The 24,054-nt window shown below is 34.2% G+C and overlaps 1 protein-coding gene across 1 annotated transcript; it reads left to right on the top strand.

Moving 5' to 3' along the window:
* Nucleotides 1-9,655: 9,655 nt before the first annotated feature.
* Nucleotides 9,656-13,525, top strand: LOC145133345 (NADP-dependent malic enzyme-like). The gene is made up of 16 exons (XM_079068290.1): nt 9,656-9,849; nt 10,176-10,296; nt 10,389-10,463; nt 10,595-10,746; nt 10,829-10,934; nt 11,048-11,113; nt 11,222-11,317; nt 11,412-11,483; nt 11,595-11,678; nt 11,755-11,853; nt 11,993-12,040; nt 12,124-12,276; nt 12,369-12,458; nt 12,710-12,953; nt 13,027-13,155; nt 13,250-13,525. The coding sequence occupies exons 1-16, from the start codon at nt 9,722-9,724 to the stop codon at nt 13,336-13,338; spliced, it is 1,752 nt and encodes a 583-aa protein (XP_078924416.1). The 5' UTR covers nt 9,656-9,721; the 3' UTR covers nt 13,339-13,525.
* The last annotated feature ends 10,529 nt before the right edge of the window (nt 13,526-24,054 follow it).

Here is a 24,054-nt window from a genome sequence, read left to right as displayed (position 1 = left end):
TCTTGACGAAATTGAAATCAACGAGAGTCTCCACTTCGTGGAAGAACCGGTAGAAATCATGGATCGAGAGATCAAAAGAACAAAGCAAAGTCGTATTCCCATTGTGAAGGTCCGCTGGAACGCTAAACGAGGACCCGAATTCACCTGGGAACGCGAGGATCAGATGAAACAAAAGTATCCACATCTCTTCCCAAACTCTTGAAATCCCAGTCAAAATGAAAATTTCGGGACGAAATTCCTTCTAACGGGGGGATGATGTGACAACCGTCAAATTTCGGTCAAGTCAAAGTCAAACAAAGTCAACAAGTCAAACCGGTCAACTCCAATAACCCTTGTATGTTAGGGTTTACGTTATGTAATCACTATACAATTCGCTATTTTAATGAGAAATCATCATTTGGAAAGTTCATGTGTTTGATTTTCCTTAGCCTTAACAGTGCTAAACAACGAACCAAAACGATAAAACATTATTGCACACTCATTGGGAGTGTGTACGACACTAAAACACGGTTTAACGAGGTTTACGAACCTTGCGTTATGAAGCCGGACACTCAAATTAATCACAAACGAAACCTCTCTAAATCGTTTTCACTCTATCTCTTTCTATTTGAAATCTCTCCCAAATCTCTCTCAAAAGTTCCCATAACTTTTTGGAATCATTGGGTCATCCCGACCCTTAACCGGGTCAAAAACCACTTGAAACGGGGTAAAAACGGGTAAAATAGCCTTAAGGACCCAAAACGGAAACTTCAGGACCGAAGCCTCTCATCCGAGGCCTCGGATCCGAAGCCTCTCATCAGGACCGAAGCTGAAGCCTCTCAGGAGACCGAATCCGAAGCCATCAGACAGCAGCCTCGCATGCGAGGGTCCGAAGTCTCGGCCCCCATCCGAGAGGTCTCGCAGACGGCCCCTTTTTACCGGTTTTTCGACTACGACTTCGTTTTAACTCCGTTTTTCATTATTTTAACGTGGGATTTTCACCCAAAACTTTATTTTATAAACTAAGGCCCCAAAATATATAAATCTCCAGGGTTTTTATAAAAATATATTAAAAGAATTAGTGGTTGAACTAATTATTGAGGGAATATTTGCTTTTCCTTAATTTATAGCAAAAGCAAACCACCACCACCTCACTCTATGATTAGCCACTCTTTCCCACTACCCCTTGTCACCTTAGTGGACCTTTACACCCAATCTCCAGCTCTTCCCACGTTCTAAGAGCTGGAGAATTGGTCATCTCTCCTCATTCTCATTAACTTCTTTCATTCTACACTTAGCAACCAAAGAACACTCTCCAAAATTCTCTCATCTTTTCTCTCAACTTCAAGAACTTCAAGGCTTTCTCCAGGGATTTCTTTCTTCAATTAGTAAGTATCTTCATCATTCATATAATTATTACACTCCATTCTACTCAAATCATTGATATCTTACACAAATTCCATCTTATTCGGTGTTAGATTCTCGAATCATCAAGACATCTTCTTAGTGTTCTTGGGTTGAACATTTCCTCTCTCTTACTTTCATCTACTGAAACCACATAGGGTGAGTTCATACCCCTACATTTACATGTTCTTCTTAAGTTTTAAGGGGGGGAATACAAGTAAAATCATCAAGAACACAATTAAACTTTTTCTAACAGATTACATCAGAAAAGATGGACTTCGATCACGGACTGTTTTGGTCAACTTAAATATTTTAGTTTTCAAAACTGTTCCAGGTGCAAGTAGTTCAAACTCTTAGCTTTAAAATGGCTACTTGCACATCTCCATATGATTTTTCTACAATTTATGGTGATTTTTACAAAACTGCCTATCATTTCAGAGGCAAACCCGGACCAGTCTGTGATTATGAACATTGTCACCTCTGTTAGAAATCACTAAAAATCATGATAAAATTTACGAACAAACTAGACTCATATTCCAAACTCTCAGAATTTGCGGATTTGGATTTGGAGCTTTGATGATTTTTCTATAAATTTTCTAAGAACAGTAACAGAAACTGTATTCAACAAAAAGATGCTGTCAATTTAATTTCACCTTGTAACATGTTGAGCAAGGTGTATATCTTTTTGTGATTATATGTTATTGCAATATATGACATTTTATCTTAATATTTAGACATACATCAGTTTACAAATGGATTTGGACATATAAAATATAAAGAATAACAAGTGATTATAATCAAAGTACAACCGATACATTCAAACATTTAATAAACTATTTTGAATATAGTTTGCATACATTACAACGTACTACCCTTGGTTGATAAACTATAATAGGTATAGTTTATGATACATTACATAATACATACATTTAAAAAGGGTACATTTATACAAAGGATATTTTCATTAAGCAAGGTACGGCCATACGGTACCAAGTTTTCATAACACGTAATTCCGTTAATGAGTTTGTGAGACATTTACTTCAAATTACCATTAAGTCCTGTATTGTAACCAGAGTCTCCTTGAGGGAGAGCGTGATAGTTGTGTATAGATCTATATTGGGTTTGACAAACCCACACCTAAACTGCATGCAACAGTTAGACCGATAGGTCTGGGGTGACAAATGTCATAACATTTCCGATGCCTGAAGAACGTCGTTTCAGGCCAACTAGGTCATAGCATGGTTATAATAACTCACATGTGGTATTAACAAACATAGAATTTACGGGGATTTCACAAAAATCAAACGAGTTTATGTCGATTTAAACTTGCATTGTTTTACTATAAGGAACGAACACTACTTGTACATTTCGGTCTTTGGGTTTTAAGACTACATTTACACATTAAGGAAAATATTGGATTTTCTGGAACGAACACTACTTTTACAAGAAAAGGTTATAATAAACTCACACAAAGTATTAATGAATATTGGAATTTACGGGAACTTCATTAAAATTAAATGAGTTTACGTCGATTTAAACTTACATTATTTATTATAAGTAAGAAAAGTTACTTGTACATTTCGGTCTGTGGATTTAAGACTACATATACATTTTAAGGAAAATATTGGATTTTTCTAAAACAAATACCACTTTTACAAACGAAAGGCTTTTAATAATACCAAACAAAAGCTTATAAACTCACCAACCTTTGTGTTGACACTTTTTCAAACAACTTGTATTCTCAGGAAATCATTAAACAGGTAATCAAGTGCTTTTGAGGATGGGACGCTAAGGGGTCTACTATTTCATATTTTGTCAACATATTGTAATTGATTCGTAAACATGTAATTCATACAATGATGTAACTTTTTCAATTATATATATGTTGGTTGTGTTTACTTGAATTACTATTACAATTGTTGTTATGATACTATACATGAAGTCCTCCACCCCCGGACATTTCCGCCATCCTTGGTTTGGGGGTGTGACATCATCTCTCGTTTCTTGTCATCAAGATCACATGCTTTGGTGATTGCCATTGTTTCAGCAAGACTAAGACGATTTAGATCTTTTGTCTTTTTTATAACAACCACATTCATGTCCCACGACTTTGGAAGTGAGTTTAGCAATTTCTTGTTTATCTCTGACTTAGTCAAGTAAATCCCAGCTGTACTCATTTCAGTATTAAGTGCAGTAAATCGCTGCAACTAAGCTTCTAGTGTTTCTCCAACAACATAATTGAACATGTTGAATTTTTGTCTTAACATATCCTGATAGTTTTCCTTCATATCTTCATTTCCCTCGTAAACCTCTATCAAAGCTTCCCACAGTGCTTTGGCTGAAGTGTATTCTCTGAAGCCTTGCGCAATATCGGGAGATAGAGCCATAGTCAAGGTAGCCAGTACTCTTTCTTGTTCTTTAACCTTTTCGAAATCCTCATCGGTGTAATCAGCGTACAACTTGTCAATTACTTGTCCAGTTGGAAGATTTGTAGTTATTCTGACTGGTCCTTTTAGGATGCTTCTCCAAACCTTGAAATCTTTCATTTTGATGTATTTTTCGATTTTGTACTTCCATTCTGGGAACCCTTATGCAGATAACAGTCGGGGAATGCGAGTGGTTGTTCCCATAATGGAATCCAGTTCATGATGTAGTGCTGAGTTTTGTGAGCCCATTTTGTTTGAAGTTTTTGGCTTTTCAGAAATGAACAGATCGAAAAATTAAAAGAAAATGCTTAAAATTAAGAGGTTTAAGCTGCTAAGTAGTTTGCGGCCGCACACTCAACCGTACACACTTACAACCGCACACACTTTCAACCACACACACTCTCAACCGCACACACTCTCAACCGCACACACTTTTCAACCGCACACACAGCCGCACACCTTTCAACCGTACACACAACCGCACACCTTTCAACCGCACACTCATCCGCACACCTTCAATCGAACTCAACCGTACACTCACAAAAATCCAAATTGACACTGACTAGGCTCTGATACCAATTGTAAGTCCCTAATTCTTTAGATCCAAATCAGTGATCAAGAGATATTGCAATAAATCAGAGTGTAGGAGTAGAAGATTGAATCAATTCAAGCATGCACACATTTATATCATATAAATGTCAAATACACCTTCAAAACACACAGATACGTCACCCTATTACAGACACAGACACCTGTTATTTATACCACACCCAACAGCACATGAGTGTACAACTACACATGTGTGTGCGGCCGCACACAAGGTGTACGGCCGCACACACGTGTTCGACCACACACAGCCATACAAAAGATACAATACACCATAACTACCCCCAAGACCCAAACAAGACAATTACAAGATAAATGCCTAGCCCAAACCACTATATTATGACCTATCACTTGTAAAAGGGTGTATGTTCCTTTCTGTTTCTTGTTATTGTATGTTTCTTTTTGTTCTTGTTATCATATGTTCCTTTCTGTTCTTGTTATTATATGTTTGAACTGACTCATGTATGAACTGACTCTTGTAAGTTTCATTGTTCTAGAAATAGTAAGTATTATTCTCCTAAACTATACCTATTATAGTTTACTAGTAAGCTCTGTAATTGAATGACTGTTCATGTTTGTACACCTTTGCTACCCAATGGTATTGAACTGATTTTAAGTATTTTTATATCTACATACATATACATAATATATAATTAAGATTTAAACGGCACTCAGACAAACAACCGATAACCTAAGTCCACAACCAAACAAGGAACAGGAAATAAAGCGAGTTATCAGTCCTAAGCCCTTTTAAACTTAATTATATAAATATATCTAAGTAGACATGATTTTGACAATATATAAGTTTAAAAGAGTTTTGTAAAATGATAAAGAGTTTTATTATATAAAAGAGTTTTAACCATTCGAATGGTTATTGATGACTTGATGTTAATTTATAAAATGATTTGAAATAGTTTGTTTGATAACACAGTTTGAAGTATAAGAAATCTCTTGTTTTGATAGTTATAAATCACATGTGATTGATTATACAACTATATGGTTTTCTACTTCTCCCCCCCATAAAGCATTTAAAATCATTTAAAAGATAAGTTAGGGGTATGAACTCACCTGTAGTGAGTGACTCGAATGGAAGATAGATATAGGATGCTTGAGATCACAAAAGGAGTCCCGAAGCACAATTTGATCCTATTAGACATATAATCACATATATAGGCATACAATTAGTGTATAACAACTAATCATGTATTGGAAACACCCTTAGTGACTAGGAATCACTCACAATGGAGTGTATTAATCACACATGATTGATTTAAGGGAATTCACGGCCACACCAAGTGTGTTTACGGCCAAAGGAAGGGTTTACGGCCAAAGATGCTTAAGTGTTTAAGGCCAAGGCATGAACTAAGTAGGGTTTACGGCCCTAACAAGATCACTTGAAGGGTTCACGACCATATGAAGGGTTTACGGTCGTGAACTCTTGAAGATGATGCTTATATGATGCTTAAAAGTTGTTTGTTTCATGGGGATTCAAGAGCTCCTAATAGATAATAAGAATATGGAAATGATACTTACTAAATGGAAGTCTTGAAGGAAAAGTGATGAATTCAAGGATGTGATTCATAGGTTTCATATGATCAAGAAGATTAACTACTAAAAATGGATGAATTACTTACGTTTTTGAAGAGAAATGATGGATTCCCTTGATGATACTTGAGAGAGTTTGAGTGTTCTTGATGAAAGAAGTGAGAAATGAGGAACTAATGAAGGAAATCTATACTTATGATGAGGGGTTCACGACCACCAAGAGTTTACGGCCGTAAACTCTAGTTTGGGTCGTAAACACCCTTGATGAATGTTCCTGGATCAATTAGAAAGTCATAGATTCGTTACTCACACATCCTAGCATCAAGTCCTAAGTGTACGAGGCTTAAAACTCATAGGATAATCCTTAGCACGGCTAAAAGGTAACAGCTACAAGTCTGACTTTGATTGAATGAAATGGTTTTACAAGATAGAAATTTCGGGTTGTCACAATATCATTGGTATTATAGATGTATAGAGTTCAGGAAAATTTGACCTTGAAGTAGGTCTATAACATACCAACACATGGAAAACTTTTGACAACATAAAGACCTAACGAAACTGAAAGTTCAAGGCCTAGATATAAACAGGGAAAATAATACTAGAGTCTAAAAGTAGACCTAATCTATATCCAAAAGAGTGAGTAGAGTATGCTCTACTCGCGAGGATTCTTATTCTGGTTGGTACTAGATTCTGCCCTCGACTCAACCGGCTGGTGTTCTATTTCCCACACACGCCTTTCCAATGCAACTTGACCCTGTCGAAGTTCTCTAACTTCGGATCGATTGGAATTCAGTTCCATCTGTAGTGCGTCAGTGTGAGTCCTGGTTAACTCATGGTCATCGGTCAGATGGCGGAGACGAACTGTGTTGACTCCTGAGTTAGCCCTAATTTCCATGACTTGGTCAATGGTTTCTCTTCCTTGCTCAGCATTGCGTGCAACACGACGAACCAAGATAGGAAGGACTCTGTCTGCTGAGCCTCCCTCGCTCAAGTTGTAGAAGCTTCGGTCTCCATTATAAGGAGGTGGTTGTCTCTGTTCGTGGCTCCACCTTCCCAAGTTTACTGCCCACAAAGGCGTCGGGCCTTGAAAATCCTATCGAGGGTTAGGATTTTGGGCAACTTGAGGTGGATTATAGACCTCGGGTTCTGAGTCAGAGTCTTCGTCTACTGGGAACACTGGGTTCTCTTCTTCTGGTTCTGCTTCGAGCCAGCCCCCGTTCCCTTGATTGGGAAAGTACAGGTCGCCAGGTAGATGGAATCCAGCCATTTTATCTAAGCAAGAAAAGGGATGTAAGAGACGTATAATAGATGTATTTCTAAAGATATTTATAGGATGATCCTTACCAGTTACTTCAATACTTACGTAGTGCATACCAGCTATATATAACCAAGATAGAATAGACCTTCGAATAAGTGATCCAACTCTAAGACCACAACCAAACAAGGAACAGGAAGTAAAGCGAAGATCGCAGATTCTAAGTGTATAGCATCTTAGTCACATATAACCTTAGCGCATCCACTCAGTAACTATTGACCTACTAGTAAGGGTCTTTTTAGTTTTCACATAAGTAATTATAGTACAACAAAATACTGCTATAGTATTTTAAATTTATGTTATGTTCTAGTGTTTCATTGTAGTAGAGTTGGTAAGTTTTAGACTTGTTGCAACACCACAACCATTCCTAGGCACATGCTAATCACTTCTCGGATAGATATAGTTGATCAGGATATATCAATCCCAGACCTGATTATATGTCCCCAAGCGTACTTGTGTTGTTCAACAATCGCAATACTTTTGTTCCGTTCTAGTATGCCACTGTTCTTGCTATGAATGCATGTATGTATACTTTAGTAAAATATTTTATTATTTAAAAAGTATAATCTCTTGGTCAGAGTGTTTTAATCCTGATGTGTTTATAGTTGTATATCGTTTATGGGTTGATATACTTAGTTCACTATAAACAATGCTCTGATACCAATCTGTCACACCCCCAAACCGAGATGGCGGAAACATTCGGGGGTGGAGGACGTCATGTACAGTATCATAACAATACACAATAGTAAAACAAGCAACAACATCCATTGCATTAATAGAATAGTTAATACATGTGTGTTCTGTATAGTTGTAAGACACCAAAAATGTAACATCAAAATATAAAAGACGAGTCTTGAACATGCTCCGTCTTCTCAAAACTTGAGCTAGCGTACCTGTCTACTGGTTCCTGAGAATACAAGTTATTTTGAAAGAGTATCAACATTTAAGTTGGTGAGTTCATAAGTATTTAGTGTCAAATGTTTGTAGTTGTATCATGAAAATGTTTGTATTTGTTTAGTGAAATGTTTTTATACTTCCCAGAAAATCCTATATTTTCTTCTAAAAATGAAAAGTAGTCTTCTACCCAAGACCCGACTGTTTTGTATGTTTGTTCTCTCGTAATAGTGTAAAATGTATGTTTGTACTTGAAATAGTAAAAACGTATGTTTTCTATATTTGTAAACCATCTGTACTAGAAAAATAGTATGCATTTCTCATATGAGAATATCACTGTATGAATGTAATGGAAAATGAAGGTTTACAGTAGAATTGTATAAAATACACTACTGATGTGTGTTGTGCAGATAAATTTATATAAGCAAATAAAAAAAAATAAGAGATTGTGATACCTAACTCAGATCATTGTATTTAAATTTTTTTGAACCGATCTTGTTGATAACTATTTGTATAGGATTGTTAATGTAAGTGTACATCAATGTATTTTATTAAATAAAAACTAATTTTTTTGGGCATACCTTATGTTAAAAAGTCGGGTGTAACACGTTTTCAAACCGTGGACACTATCTCACCACCACGATCTTTGCTCTTCGTGATGTTTACCAATGATTGCAAAATCACTGATTGCTATGAAATGATCCTTTCTATTTAAAGTAAATTTTAGACTTTTTCTTTATTTGTATAAACCTATCTCAACCCTCTCTTATATTATGAACCTTATTTTTGATGTAAAAGTGGTTTTTGAATATTAAAAAAAAAAAAAAAATTCAAATTCCTTTTTTTTTAATAAAAAATATGAATTTTACAACAGTATCCAATTTCACATATATATAAAACCAATTTTAGAATATATGAAGGATTGTTTTTGGCATACAGAACCAGTTTTATTACAAAATAATCATGTCATAAAATTAATCGTTATTTGTGAAAAAAAAATCAGATTATAACTATATATTATAAAATACCATTCCAAAAATAGATATTTTTTTCATTTTCGTTGTATAATTTTGAACTTTTAATCAATAAACGTATTTACACGATAGCCGCCAATGTGGAACTAATCTAAATACCCACTTGTGTCTCGGTCTGTCCCTAACGACTAAGGCTCGTTGGATCCCATTAATCTAATGCTATTCCAATATTACCCTCCAACTTTACGATAAGATCAAATCATCAAATTGTACTCCCCGCCTCAATGTATGTACATCGTCCCCACGATGTTCCGAGTATTGTTGCATCGGTGCTATTTCTTTTCTTTAATTTATTGCAATATTTAACAATAAAACTTTAACGTAATAACAGTATTAAAAATAAGATAATATTTTCCAATATCCTTAATCATTATATTTACGAATTATTGAATAAAGTTTGACTATTCTATTATGGTTGAATGAGATTGTTTTGGTATGTATATATACGTAGAGCTGTTTATGGCTTGATCACATTATTGAAGGAGATACACATTAAGCTTTTGAACTGTAGAGAGAAAATGGATAGCACGTTGGAGTCGATGAAGGACGGAGAGGCCACCGTTGGAGGCGGCGTTGAGGACGTCTACGGCGAAGATCGTGCCACCGAGGACCAACTCGTCACGCCTTGGACTGTTTCCGTCGCCAGGTATATCGCTGCTACAAGTATCGCTTACTTTAGTTTGTGCTACTGTTTGAGTTTAATTAGCTTCGAATGATTACGATCTTGTTTCGGATTTGGTTTTTCAAATATGATTGTTAATAGGAAGTAATTGGATGCATGTTTTTGAAGTTGTATAAGCTAAATCTGTACGGATAATCTGTCGATGTGTAGTATGCAACGGGCTTTCGGTCCGTTTGATCGGAGTTATTCGTTATGCTGAATTGACATTTGCGGATGACGATTGATAGATTTATGATTGTTCAATGTACTTTAAATGATGCTGATTACATGAAACGATTGTTTTTTTGTAGTGGATACACTTTGCTGAGGGATCCACGCCATAACAAGGGGCTTGCGTTCACCGAGAGGGAAAGAGATTCTCATTACTTACGCGGTCTATTGCCTCCGGCTGTTTCAACACAGGAGCTTCAGGTTTGCATTTGTCCCCAATATCTCTATAGACACTGAAGATCAATTTGGGTTAATTATGATATAGCTTACATGAGACCTGTATGATCCATCAGGAGAGGAAATTGATGCAAAGTATTCGCAATTATGAAGTTCCCCTGCACAAATATGTGGCTATGATGGAACTTGAGGTATCATTTGAAACTTTATTGACTTTTTTTTCCCCTTTGATTTCCTGTAATCAACGTTTTTTCACAAGTTCATAATATCATTCATCCTGGTTTCTGTTTATTCCAAATACTCATTCTACTATGGCTTATAGGAACGAAATGAGAGGCTGTTCTACAAGCTTCTTATTGACAATGTAGAAGAACTTCTCCCTGTTGTATACACTCCTACAGTTGGTGAAGCCTGCCAGAAATATGGGAGTATTTTCAAGCGCCCTCAGGGTCTATACATTAGCATGAAAGAGAAGTACACCTCTCACATTAGCCTGATTTTACTTAAATTACTTTAAATTAGCATGACGTGACAATGAAATAACTCAAATTCACAGGGGAAAGATTCTTGAGGTACTCAAGAACTGGCCTGAGAGGAGTATTCAAGTTATTGTGGTGACAGATGGAGAACGTATCTTGGGACTTGGAGATCTTGGATGCCAGGTAAAACATAAGCTAATTTTTCTTTCCTTCATGATTATTTTCATCAATGTCATTATAGTTTTTTTTCAGATGAAACAATGTTGTATTCTAAAAAACTATTTAAATTTGTACAGGGTATGGGAATTCCAGTTGGGAAACTTGCTTTATATACTGCACTTGGAGGAGTTAGGCCTTCTGCAGTAAGTTGTTTGTGTACTTACTTTTCTACTTATTTTATTAGGTAGATAATAAACTACTAAACACTTTAAATTCCAAATTTAATTATGCCCATTACGTTTTCCATGTAGTGTTTGCCAATAACCATTGATGTGGGGACGAATAACCAAAAGCTACTTGATGATGAATTCTATATTGGTCTTAAACAAAAGAGGACCACTGGAAAGGTACATTAAAGTTGTGTACATTTATTGTAACTCAATCATGTCCTTTATTTAATATAAATACAAGTTTTGACTTTTTAATTTTTTGTTTCTGCAGGAATATTATGAGTTACTTGAAGAGTTCATGTCTGCAGTCAAGCAGAACTATGGTGAAAAAGTTCTTGTACAGGTAAATAATCCATGTGGGCTTCTAAAAGTCACATAAAACTGTAAGTTTTTATAAACCATAAATGCATCTTTTCATGTAAAAACTTATTTGGGTACTGTTTAAAATTTTCAGTTTGAAGACTTTGCAAACCACAATGCATTTGAGCTGTTAGCCAAATATAGAAACACTCATTTGGTGTTCAATGATGACATACAGGTATTGATTATTATGATTACCTTTACTATTATTATTATTATAATTATGATTATTAACTTTGAATCTTTTGTTACAGGGGACTGCATCTGTGGTTCTTGCTGGTCTTGTTGCATCACTGAAATTACTTGGTGGTAGCTTGGCTGATCACACATTCTTGTTCCTTGGTGCTGGAGAAGTAAGCATGTCTATTTTTGTCAATTGTGCGCAAAACTCTTACCTTTTACATTAAAAGTTTTAATTTTTATATACATAAGTCACATAAATTATCTCCTTACTTTAATATACTGAATATTGCATTTATCTTTGTATTTCAGGCGGGAACTGGTATAGCTGAGCTTATAGCTCTTGAGATATCAACAAAGGTACCAACTTTATGCTTAAGCATAATAATAAACATAAATATAATAAGTTTTTTCTTTTCTTATTGTTTTTTTATTGTTTATAGACAAATATTCCTGTGGAAGAGACTCGAAAGAAGATATGGCTTGTGGATTCTAAGGGGTTGATTGTTAGTTCTCGTAAAGAATCCCTTCAACATTTCAAGCAACCATGGGCTCATGAACATGAACCTCTTACTACTCTTTTGGATGCTGTTAAGGTGGGACAATTTTTTATGTTTTTTTCCTTTCAATTATCAACTTTTTGATTAGTTTTTTCTAAAAATTAGTTTTATTTCCACTTATTTGTCAGGCCATCAAGCCATCTGTCCTGATAGGAACATCAGGGGTAGGACAGACATTTACAAAAGATGTGATTGAAGCCTTGGCAGCTGTCAATGAGGTTCTCTCTCTCTCTCTCTCTCATACACACACACACATACAACAAGACATGAGAGACCATGTTATACTGTGGTTGGGGTGCATTCAGTGATGGGATAAAAGTTGAATTTTTTTGTCCAATCCAAAAAGGTGGGACACTTGCTATCTCGTCTGTGCAAAAAGACAAGAATGCCCTCATGATTGAAAATAACGGTAGCTAGAAAGATCGTACAATAGTAAAGTAATGAAAATACTAATAATTATTGTATGCAGAGACCTCTTATTATGGCTCTATCGAATCCAACCTCACAAGCAGAGTGCACAGCTGAACAAGCTTACACATGGACCAAGGGCAAAGCAATATTTTCAAGTGGCAGTCCTTTTGATCCTTATGAGTACGATGGCAAACTCTTCATTCCTGGCCAGGCAAACAATGCTTACATTTTCCCTGGATTAGGGTTTGGGTTGGTCATCTCTGGCGCAATTCGTGTTCATGATGAGATGCTTTTAGCAGCATGTAAGTATACCAATTTTAGTTATTGTCGCAAATTTCACATTATTATTTATTCTCATTGTTGTAAAATCATTAGCGGAAGCATTGGCTAATCAAGTAACGCAAGAGCACTATGATAAAGGGATGATTTATCCTCCACTTACTAACATCAGAAAGATTTCCGCTAATATTGCTGCCAAAGTTGCTGAGAAAGCATATGACCTTGGTATGTCCTGTTTCTTACTTTGAAGTTTAAATTATAAATAATAATAGTAAATATCATGTTCTTACTTTAATTAATTGGGTGAATGATATTTCAGGTTTGGCAACGCGTCTTCCCCGCCCCACGGATTTATTGAAGTATGCTGAGAGTTGCATGTACACACCCAACTACCGCAGCTACAGATAAATGATTAGCTAATAACTTGTGTTTGGTTATCATCCTGTATTTGTGTTCCCTTTATGTATGTTGTAATTTTTCTCTTGTTTTGTAAGTGATTTGGTAAGGGTTTTCGGACATGGTTGTTTGTGGTGTGAATGTTGTTATATAATTACAAAAGGTAAAGATGAATAAAGAAAAGGCCTCATTAGCCTAATACTACGAATCAAAAATTATAAAGCTATGATGAATACCACTGGAGATTGCCTTGCTCTCTTCTATTACATGGTGATGATCCGAAACCCTTAGGTTGCATTTGGTTGTGGAAAACAGTTTTTAGAGTAAATTACATGAATCGTTCCTCGTGCAGGTGTTAAAATACACGTCAAATCTCTATTTTCAAAAATTAACTCGGACCGTCCCTCGTTACTTTAAAACTTATATGCTTCATCCCTCGAGACATAAAAAGACAATTTTACCCTTATTTATTTCTTTTTTGATTTATTTTTTATTTACTAATAATTTACTCATTTGTTTATTATGAAAATAATTATTTATTTCCTTTTATCAAAGATATTAAATAAAGATCCTTAAACCCTAAGCACGCCGTCCTCTTCCACCATTTCTTCTTCGGTCATCTCCACCTCCACCCAGTATCATCGCCGGCTTCTACGACTTTAGGACATCTCCGCCTCTTCAGCCACTTTAGCAATGCTATCAAATCATTACCCACCACAACTCAACCCACCCTCCCTCTTCCATTTCACTTTTTCCTTCCGTCCTCATCGAAATCAGGTCATCGAACCAGGTACAAGTCCATCACGCGAGATCGGATAAGAGGGACATTGAGATCGGAGAAGCAGGTCGGATCGAACCCAAATCGTCTCCATTGACAATCCTCCTCTGCGATAACACAATGATGCGAACCCTAGATGATGCGACGATGGCAGCGCGCCGGTGACGATGGCGACTCACAGTTGGCGATAGTGGTTCACCGATCGAACGAAGTGCAGACTTACAACCCCCTCTTGCCATCTCCGTCTGTAATGAATCAGATTTGCAGGTTCAGTGAATCAGGTTTGCTTTCAATTTAAGAACCCTAAATCGTTTTCTTTCAATTAGTTTTGTATCAAATCAGATTTTCCATCTCCCTGACTCTTACTTCCTAATTTACCCTGATTATTCTTTCCTGTTTTGCATGTGGTTTTTCCGATGGAGGATGGTGGTGGTGTTAACAGTAAATGTGCCTGGTTCGATGGTGGGTTAAGTATATGTTGTTGGTTTGGTGAATGAGGTGGTGGTTTGTAGTTATTTTTAGTGAAACATGTTAACATCAACGAAGGAGTGGGTTGGGTGAAATGAGGGGTAGCGGTGGTGGTACATGTTCCGGTGAGAAGTGGTGGTGGTGCTCCATTTTCTTGTGGTGGCGTAGATTACCGGTGGTGGTGGTGGTCAGTTCTTATTCCACAAAATAGAAAAATAACTAAAATAATTTTTAGTAATTAAAAATAATCGGGGCAAATAATTAAAATAATTTTAATAATTAAAAATGTTTAAAATAAATGAAAAAGAAAAGAAAAGGGTATTATAGTCTTTTTATGTATCAAAAGGGATGAAACGTGCAAATTTAAACTAACGAGGGATGTACCGTGCAACTTTTAACAATACGAGGGACAATCCGAGTTAATTTTTGAAAATAGGGACTAAACGTGCATTTTGACACCTGCATGAGGGACGGTTCGTGTAATTTACTCCAGTTTTTAATTTTCTTGGAAAAGTTTTTCGAAATGGGAAAGGAGTTCTCCTTTTCAGTTTTCATTTGAAAATTCAAAAAATGTGTTTTGTTAAAACTTTTTTTTTCCATTTTTCATTTTAGAAATTAGAAAACATGTTTGGTTATGTATTTCAGTTTATAGTTTATTTAGTTTATTGTTATTTCAAATAAGGGAGGGGTTTGGGTAGGTAGGGTGGGGTGAGTAGTGGTTGATAAGCATGAATGGGTGGGGGATAGGGTATGTGTGGGGTATGAGATGTGAATGGTGTTTGGGTGAGGGTGTGGGTGTGGGTGTTTATATATCTTTTAGAAAACTCTTGGAAATGGAAAAGTGTAGCAGACAATAATTATCAGTTTTCCTAGTTCTTTGTAATTTTTGAAAACAGAAAATATTTGTTTTTCAAGAAAAAATTGGAAAAGTTATCTAACCAAATGCATTTTCAAAATTTTCATTTTTCTTGAAATTTATTTATGAAAACCTAGAAAAATTTTCACAACCAAACAACAACCTTAATCTCGTATGGAAAGATTTCCTGCAAAATGCAACCTTTCTATTGACTAAGGATAGAAGCAAGCTACAAGCATTAGCAACCGCTTTCGTTTAATCTTTATAAGTGTTGCTTTAGCAATGTATACAAACATGTACTTTCCTTATTTAATGCAACATTTTCTGCTATATGTTGCATGCACAATGAACAAACATAAACATATAAACGAACGAATTTTCTTGTTCATGTACATTCACTTAACAACATACATTGATCATGTTTATTCGTTTATGTTCGTTAAAATATAAACATGCATAAGCGAACAAACATAAATGATTTTAAATAAACGAACATAAATGAGCATAAATATCCAAATCAAGAACAACAAAATATGATCATCAACTTTTCTAATATGTTGATTAAACTTAACATTTACCAAAATCTAGAAGTATAACTTGAACAGTCTTTAAAGCTCCATTGTCACTCTCCCTAGTTGTATGAGATTATATAATATAATAACCAAACATAAACAAATGTTCACGGACATAAATGAGCAAACGAGCCCGTTGTTCGTGTTTATTTGTTTAACTAAACAAACATTTTTTTATTCATGTCCGTTCATTTATTAAATGAACGAACATAAACGAACTTCATGTCGAATGGTTCATGAATGGTCTGTCAAACATTAAGTTCATTTACAACCTTAGTTATGAAGTCACACTACTATATAGGAAGGTTTCAATATTATTAGGAGGTTTTTGAGTGTTATTAGAACTCTCCTCGTAAAACTATAAATAAATTCATTAGGATGTTATTTTCCGTTCATTGTCAAGATTTTCTCTCCTTTTCCATTGGCGATTTCAACCTCTTGTACTTTCCTCCTTTCACATTGTTGATTTTTTTTTGTGTTCCAAGTACCCATCCACTTCGCCAAGTGGGTGGTATCCGAGCCATTCATCCTAAAGCCTAGATACATATACTTAACTCTCATACTTGTTGGATACAAAGTTCTACATGTATGATGACAAGGAGCCTCTTTATGACTTATGTGGGTTATTTACTTGACTTGTATATTTTGCCTATAAATAGGCTTGTAGCACTCTTTGTGTGAGTGTGTGACATGATCTAGTCCTTTTTGTGAGTTGAGATGCATTAGATAGAGTAGATAGATTGCAATTTACTTTTTGTAATTTCATCAATATTAGTTGATTACAAGATCGTGTTCACCAAATCATATCGTATCGATTGTGTGGTGATCATTTTCGCATGTCAAATCCGGGTTTATTGTCTCAAAAATTGGTATCAGAACGGGTGTTTGAAGATCTAGATGATTATTTCGAGTATGTTCAACATTTGACAAATTCTTCACAATTCGATGGTATGAATTTCAAAATCTAATGGAATCATGTTCTTAATGCATGTTACTGTTCATCATTTTATCTGTTGGATCTCTGATATCTAGCCCAAAGCCCAATCTACTCAAAATTATTTGATTTACTATCATAACATTTGATCCAACCCACTTTATTGATTCATTACTGTTCATACACCTTTTTGAGCCCAAATCGATTTTGATCAATCAATTTGATATCTCTCAATCGCATAATACAGTTACTTCGTTTGACTGATTTCGTTTCATCTCATATTTTTTAGAGCATATTTGGGATTTTATTTTGAAGTTAAAAAGAACTTTTTATCTAAAAGGACTTATTGACTTATGAAGGTATATGTGTTTTTTTTAAATGTTTGGATTAGCTTTTTAGTGGCAAAAATCAATAAGTCAATAAGTTAAAAAATATTTGACTTAAAATTGTTTTTGTTTGCTTTTTAATCCTAATAAGTTATAAGTCATTTCAAAAAGTCACAAACTGTTACTTCTTAAAAACTCATTTTCAAATAGTAAACGAAAAGTTGTTTTAAAAGTCCTTATTAGTTATCCAAACACTATCTATCTATGTTATCTATTTGGGATTTTCTATATATGTTTATTCTGCAGCAAGGTTGCATTGTAACACACACACACACACACACACACACACACACACATATATATATATATATATATATATATATATATATATATATATATATATATATATATATATATATATATATATCTTTATACCTTAATAAGCATTTAACCTCAAATGCTGAATTTTAAGAGGTACACGATAAAATGCAAGTTGTACAATGAATTTATGTATTGAATCTTATTTAGTCAAACGATAACTAATGTGAATCGTTTAAATGAAAACTTATTCCAATCTGTTCCTTGAAAATCGATCATATACGGTCAACTACTGAAAAATTCAAATAAACTTTAAACAAACCGAACAAACTCCTCTGCCAAGTGAATCGGTCATCCCATATTTAAAGCCAATTGAATGGGTCAAACTCTAAATATGATTTATATTTGCATTCACTTTCTAAAGTTCGATCACAAAGAGAATCCATTCACCACGCGGTCTCCATCGCCGGAAAAAAAAGCATCTTCAAGTTCATTTCATCTTTTTGTGCTTCCGAGAAACCTGTCACCACCACCATCGGATCATTTTCCATCCACATTGGTCTGGAACAGTAAGAGAAAAAAAGCTACGCTTTCTTCATCTAGGTTTGTTGCGAAACTGTTTTCTATGCAGGTGGAAACAACCCACTCTGATGCTTCTCTCTGTTTCTCTCTAAATGTCATCAGACACCACCGCCTATGCTTACCGATGCCTATTGCTTCTTTCACCATCCAACCAATGAGGTATTTTTAGAAGAATCATAATTTCCCATAAGTTAGATACTTAACCCTTTGTAGAACCCTAATTGTTTTTTTATTGATCTGTAGGGGATTCGAGTCCCCATGGATGTTTATCTCGAAGAACCAACATCATTATCTCCTCCATCGGCCACCCACACACCCTGGAGATAGACGCCGCCAAATGCCACTGGTTCTTCTTTAGCCGTTTATCATTGTTCTTTATCTCTAAGGTTTTAAAAGAGGTGTTTAGATCTGGATGAAGATGAACAAGAAGATGAACCATTTATATCCTAAATGATTCTAAGGTTCAGTTGTTCATCAAACGTCTCTGATATATGATGTTTTAATTACATAATCATATTGAGAAGTAAGATGGAGCTTTTCATTGGGAGCAACGATTAGGATTTTCGGTTGAGGCTGGAGGAGAAATAGAGAGAGGTATGTTTATAAACTCAAACCTCCCAATCTTCATCATCTTATAAATTATTTTTGTAGAATTTAATTTTGTGTGATATAGGTTTTGATTTGGTTTCTTTGATTCTGTTTCAAGGAAATTTTCAATTCCCTTGCTTATTTGTACTTATTTGTTTCTAATGGATAAAGAATGTATGCCAACTGTTTGTGGAAATGCCCCAGTTAAACTAATATATGATTTTGCTTTTTTGCTATGAATTATGTTTTGCATATGTACGAATTGCATATCAATGACACATGATATTACTTAAATTCCATTTTTCATCTTCATGGAGTTATCTTATCTTTGGAACATTCTTGCTTTAGAGCCTGAAAATGACAGTAGTTTTGTTTTTCTTCCGATCTTTATGCTTCTGGTGTAATGTTGAGTGATGTGAGAGAGTTGAGAAGGGAAATGAAAAGTAAAGATGTTGGTAAGGAACCTAGGTTTAGTTGGATTCAGTATACATCTTGTACTTTACCTTTTTCCTAGTTTTTTATATCTTGAACATGGCAATTCAAATGGTCCTACATTGTGATTAAAGGATCGGACATTGCTTACCTAGGTTATTTTATCTAATGGTTTTGTATCTGATCTTACTTGCAGGCGAAGAGCTTTGGTAATACAAGTTCCAATGTGGTAATCTCATTTTTTTAATTCAAGTTTACAAGTTGTTTTAATCATGATCATGTTAAGTTTATGAGTAATTGTGCTTAGTATGACATTTTGCTGGAATAATTTCATTTACACGGTGTGAGATTCGAAGATACCTCAAGAAAAGCAATTGGGTTAGCTGCATGACCTCACTCTCCACATTCTCATTCATTGTCTCCTACTTTGTTACCCATTCTGGTCAGAAGAGTATTTTAAACATTTTTCTGACAAGTTATTTATCCTAATTATTTATACATTTTGTTAATGAGATTAAAATATAATAAGATAGGTTATATAAGATTTTTTTTCAGTTGCTCATAATGGGAAATAACCTGAAATAAATATATTTAAGTTAATGACAGTCCCTGTAGCATTTTCAGAAGTTTGCAAATTCAAGAATGGCCTTCTAGTGTTAAGGGTTCTCAAAGAGAGCACTGGTTAGTCCTTTTCTCTAACTCTGTCATAAAGTAATTAAAGAGTAATCGTTTTTACTTTATTGTTTAAGCTTGGAAAGTTCATTTAATTGTTGCTGACAACACATGCTGGTGCTGCTTATTGCCTGGTAAATCTACCATTTTCAACTTTTTAATCAGTTTTAGTTGTGAAAAGCTTATAATATATTACTCTCTTCCCGATGCAGAGCATTCCACATCCATTCAGCATGTTGTTTTTACCGAAAATGGATTTTGACATGGTCATTGAATATAAATATGGGGAGATACATAAATAATGGAAATGAATTGAATAGGCCTATGTTGATACTAGAAATGACAGTGAGAGAAGAGTAACAATGACAGTTACAGTATACTGCCACCCGTGTTACTTCATCTCTCTCTCTCTCTCTCTCTCTCTCTCTCATACTTACACACTATTTCTCAGGTTTATTGTAACATTTTTTATTTCTCAGATCTGTTTATCCTGTTGTGGGGAAGGGAAGTAAAATGGGATTAATAGGGTTTTATCATGGTTAGACTTTTTTTTTATGTTTCCGATTTGCAATTTTCAATCTTGACTTCATTAAGTTTTCTTTTGATTCTATATATTTTTTAAAATTTGAATTTTTCGAAGTTGTTTTACTTAGCAAAAAGTTGTGATTTGATACAAGGATGGATCATAGTAGTGTTAATTGGTTTGTTGCTGTGAATTTGTGATGCTGACGTATTCTTGTGAACCTGTTTCTTGAAAATCATTTCGGTTTTAACCTTAAAATTATATTTTTGCAGGCGTGGTCATTGGCATGTTCACAAAAGGTTAAATATGGAAAAGTAATAAACTTATAATCATTGCTATTGGTTTGACACCTTTGTCCCCAAGGGGGTTAAAGTTGATTTTAAGTGCTTGATTCTTCATACATTCTAATTGGTTCTCTATTTTCATCTACATTTTCAGTGTTGTTGTAACTTTAATATTTGATATTTGAGGTTGAAGTTTCTTAAAGAACTTGGAGGAAAGCGATGGAAGAAAATGATGTTATGTGATATTGGAATGCTGGCCCTACCATGAAGGAGTGCAAACTGCACAAGGCCCTTAAATTTGAAGGGTCCAAATTTCCAATGAAGACAACAAATAAAATTCAACTTTTTTTTTTTTGAATTTAGAAGACGGATAAAAGAGGAAGTTTGAGTTCGACTAAATGGTGCAGTGATCCAATGACTCTCACTTTGTAATTCTTTTATAAATTGGCTTTTTTCTTCTAATGGGAGGTAAACAACATATTTAAGGGGTGTGAGTATGGGTTGGATAATTTTCTAATTTGAGTTTTGGTGTTCATTCGACACATTTATTTTTGAAGTTTTACTCCTATGAAGAATAATATATTTGAAGTTGTATGAAAGATTAGATTATATTTTAGGATACACATATGCTTCTAGACTTTGAGTAGATATTTTATTCATTTTTATCAACATTTTCTCAGGGACAAGGCTACTTGACTAAAAAAAGTATTTATTGGTTTAATTTTTAAATTAACTATTTTTAATAATAGACATATCTAAATGTCATAATATATTAGTATTACTATCATGTATAATATTGCCATTACTTTTATTTTTATTAATGTTTTATAAACAAACTTTATTAACTAATAATCAACTAAATTTGCGTCAATTTTTTTAAAAATACAAAAAAGTTGTATTTTAGGACTACCGGAAATTTTTAATGTTCTATTTTTAGTCAATCCAAAATACTAAATGTTATATTCTAGATTAAATTTTAATGTTCTATTAAAAGTGTTAGATTACTCATTTATTTATAAATTAGTTAAATAGTTATCATTTATATACAGAACGTCAAATGACTAAAATAAATTGTTAATAAAAAAAGGAACATATAAAAAATTGTCTAAATAGAAACTACAAAAATATTAAGGAACATATCAAAAATTGCCTAAAAGGAAACTACAAGGATTGTATATCCTTTGCAATATAACATTCTGAAACTATTTTACGAAAGAAAATTACACGCAAAAAGAAAACTATTCACCGCCCCACGCATTCAATGCCTGTAGCATCCATCGTGATTCACCAATAGCATTGATCAATGAATTGATTTCATGTTCTTCGAAACGTTTCCAAAAACCGAGATAGTTCGACAACTTTGTACAATATACTTTTAGTTTGAACTCCAGAATCAACGTAATTTTTAACCGACATAACTCTTGGTCAACATGTTGGAAAGAGGGTATTTTTGTCAATAATTCTTCTATGTTGGTCTGAAGATGACATCTTCTATTTCAAGCTAAATAGAAAACAATTTCCAACTCGATTATGTTTTATGATGACAGTCAATGGACAAACAATTCCAAATGTAGGTAGGTATCTTACAAAATCGGTTTTCTCACATGACTAACTTTATGTGACACTATCCGGAGGATATCACGTGCCAATACAAAAGTATTAGTGAACCCAAATGAACAATTCAACAACAGTGAAGTCTACACATCAAATGTGGTGCATAAAAAAGTGTTGCACGATTAATAATGCACAATCATTCATGTGTTCATGTACATTTCTAAAGAATCCCAAGTTTTCATGTTAATTCTTATTGATTTCGTTTCTACTAAAATTACTCTTATCAATAATTGTTTACATGTAGTAAACTTATTTGCGCAAAAGAACTAATTGTCTCTAGAAACTAATTTCTGAAAAAAAAAATATTCGCACCCGGCGCTTGGCGTGGGTAAACGGCTAGTATATATATATATATATATATATATATATATATATATATATATATATATATATATATATATATATATATATATATATATATATATATATATATATATATGCGCCAGATTGTCTTCTTCTTCACATACACCGAATGACTTTCAATTCCTTCTTCGTGAGAGTAATAATTGTTTCATCCTTCACATGCCAAATAAAACAATTGTTAAATTGTGATAGTGGCGTTCACTCAATTGTAAATTAAATTGTAAACCAATTTACAATTATTGCCCTTAGAACTTTAAACATCTCGTCACAATTTTAAAGGTTTGGCATTGTTGTTCATGGCTCCCGGTAGCATTAGTACTTGGGATCAATTGAAAACCATCATTTTACAAGAGTTTTAGCCCGCAAGTAAAACCACGAAAATAAGAAAGGCTATTCAGGATTTCACACAAAAAACAAATGATTATGGTCATGCCCACATCTTGAATTTCCTCATTGCCAACTTGTATGTTACTTTTTTAGGAATCGATAGAACACATCAGACCATGATAAATGTTGCTTCGAGCAGAAAATTTATGTTGCAACGCAGTTACAACGCCTAGAGATTTTTAGAGTAGTTAAGTAATGACTCGAAAGCTAATTGCTCAGCTAAGAAACGAGCACCCCACTTTTATTTGCCACCTCCGAATGAATCAACAAAATTTGTGAAAATAAAGTCAAATCCAACATTCACACTTTAAATAAATGGGATTAAGTACTCGACACTACAAAGAATAGTTAAAGATATATTAGCTATTCCTGTTTCCACTGTTGCCTCGGAATCAGCTTTCAGCACTAGTGGAAGATTAGTAAGTCCTCCTGGTAGTCGACTTCATCCAAAGACATTGGAGGCTTTAATGTGTGCTCAAAGTTGGTTGTTGAATGAAATTCGAGGTAGTATACTATTTTATATTAATTATATGAAATTATGAATCTTTTTTGCATATTAATAATATTAATTTTATACAGCAACTTGTTCTGAAGAGACCGGGGCATATTGTCGTTCTGTTGAATTTGATTATGAGGTGGAAGAGGTAAAACGACACTTCTAAGAATATTAATTTTATATAGTTTCCATGATTTTGAGTTTGTTTAATATTTTGTAGGAAAACACTAAAGAAAGCGGGACAACAAGCGTGGATAATTTTGTTTGATTTTAAGTTTGTTTTAATGTTAAGTGGTAATGTATTATTGTGATGAATTAGTTTTTCATATTGTGTACTTGGGTGTTTTGGTTGGTTGGTTGTTGTTACAATATTAGACTATTAGTAATTTCTATTTTGTTAAATGATTTAAGAACTTATTTGGTATTTTAAGCCTATGCAACGTCTTAATTTATCATTCTGTATTTGTAGTTTTTCCTTTTTTTTTTCTGCCACGTTTCGGGTTTTAGGGTCGGGTTTTCAGGTAGTTATCGGGTT

Source organism: Lactuca virosa, chromosome 8 (assembly GCF_052849685.1).
Source record: "Lactuca virosa cultivar CGN04683 chromosome 8, Lactuca_virosa_CGN04683_v6, whole genome shotgun sequence".
NCBI lineage: Eukaryota > Viridiplantae > Streptophyta > Magnoliopsida > Asterales > Asteraceae > Lactuca > Lactuca virosa.
The sequence above is the reverse complement of the archived record's forward strand: the minus strand, read 5'-3'. Positions and strand labels throughout refer to the sequence as shown.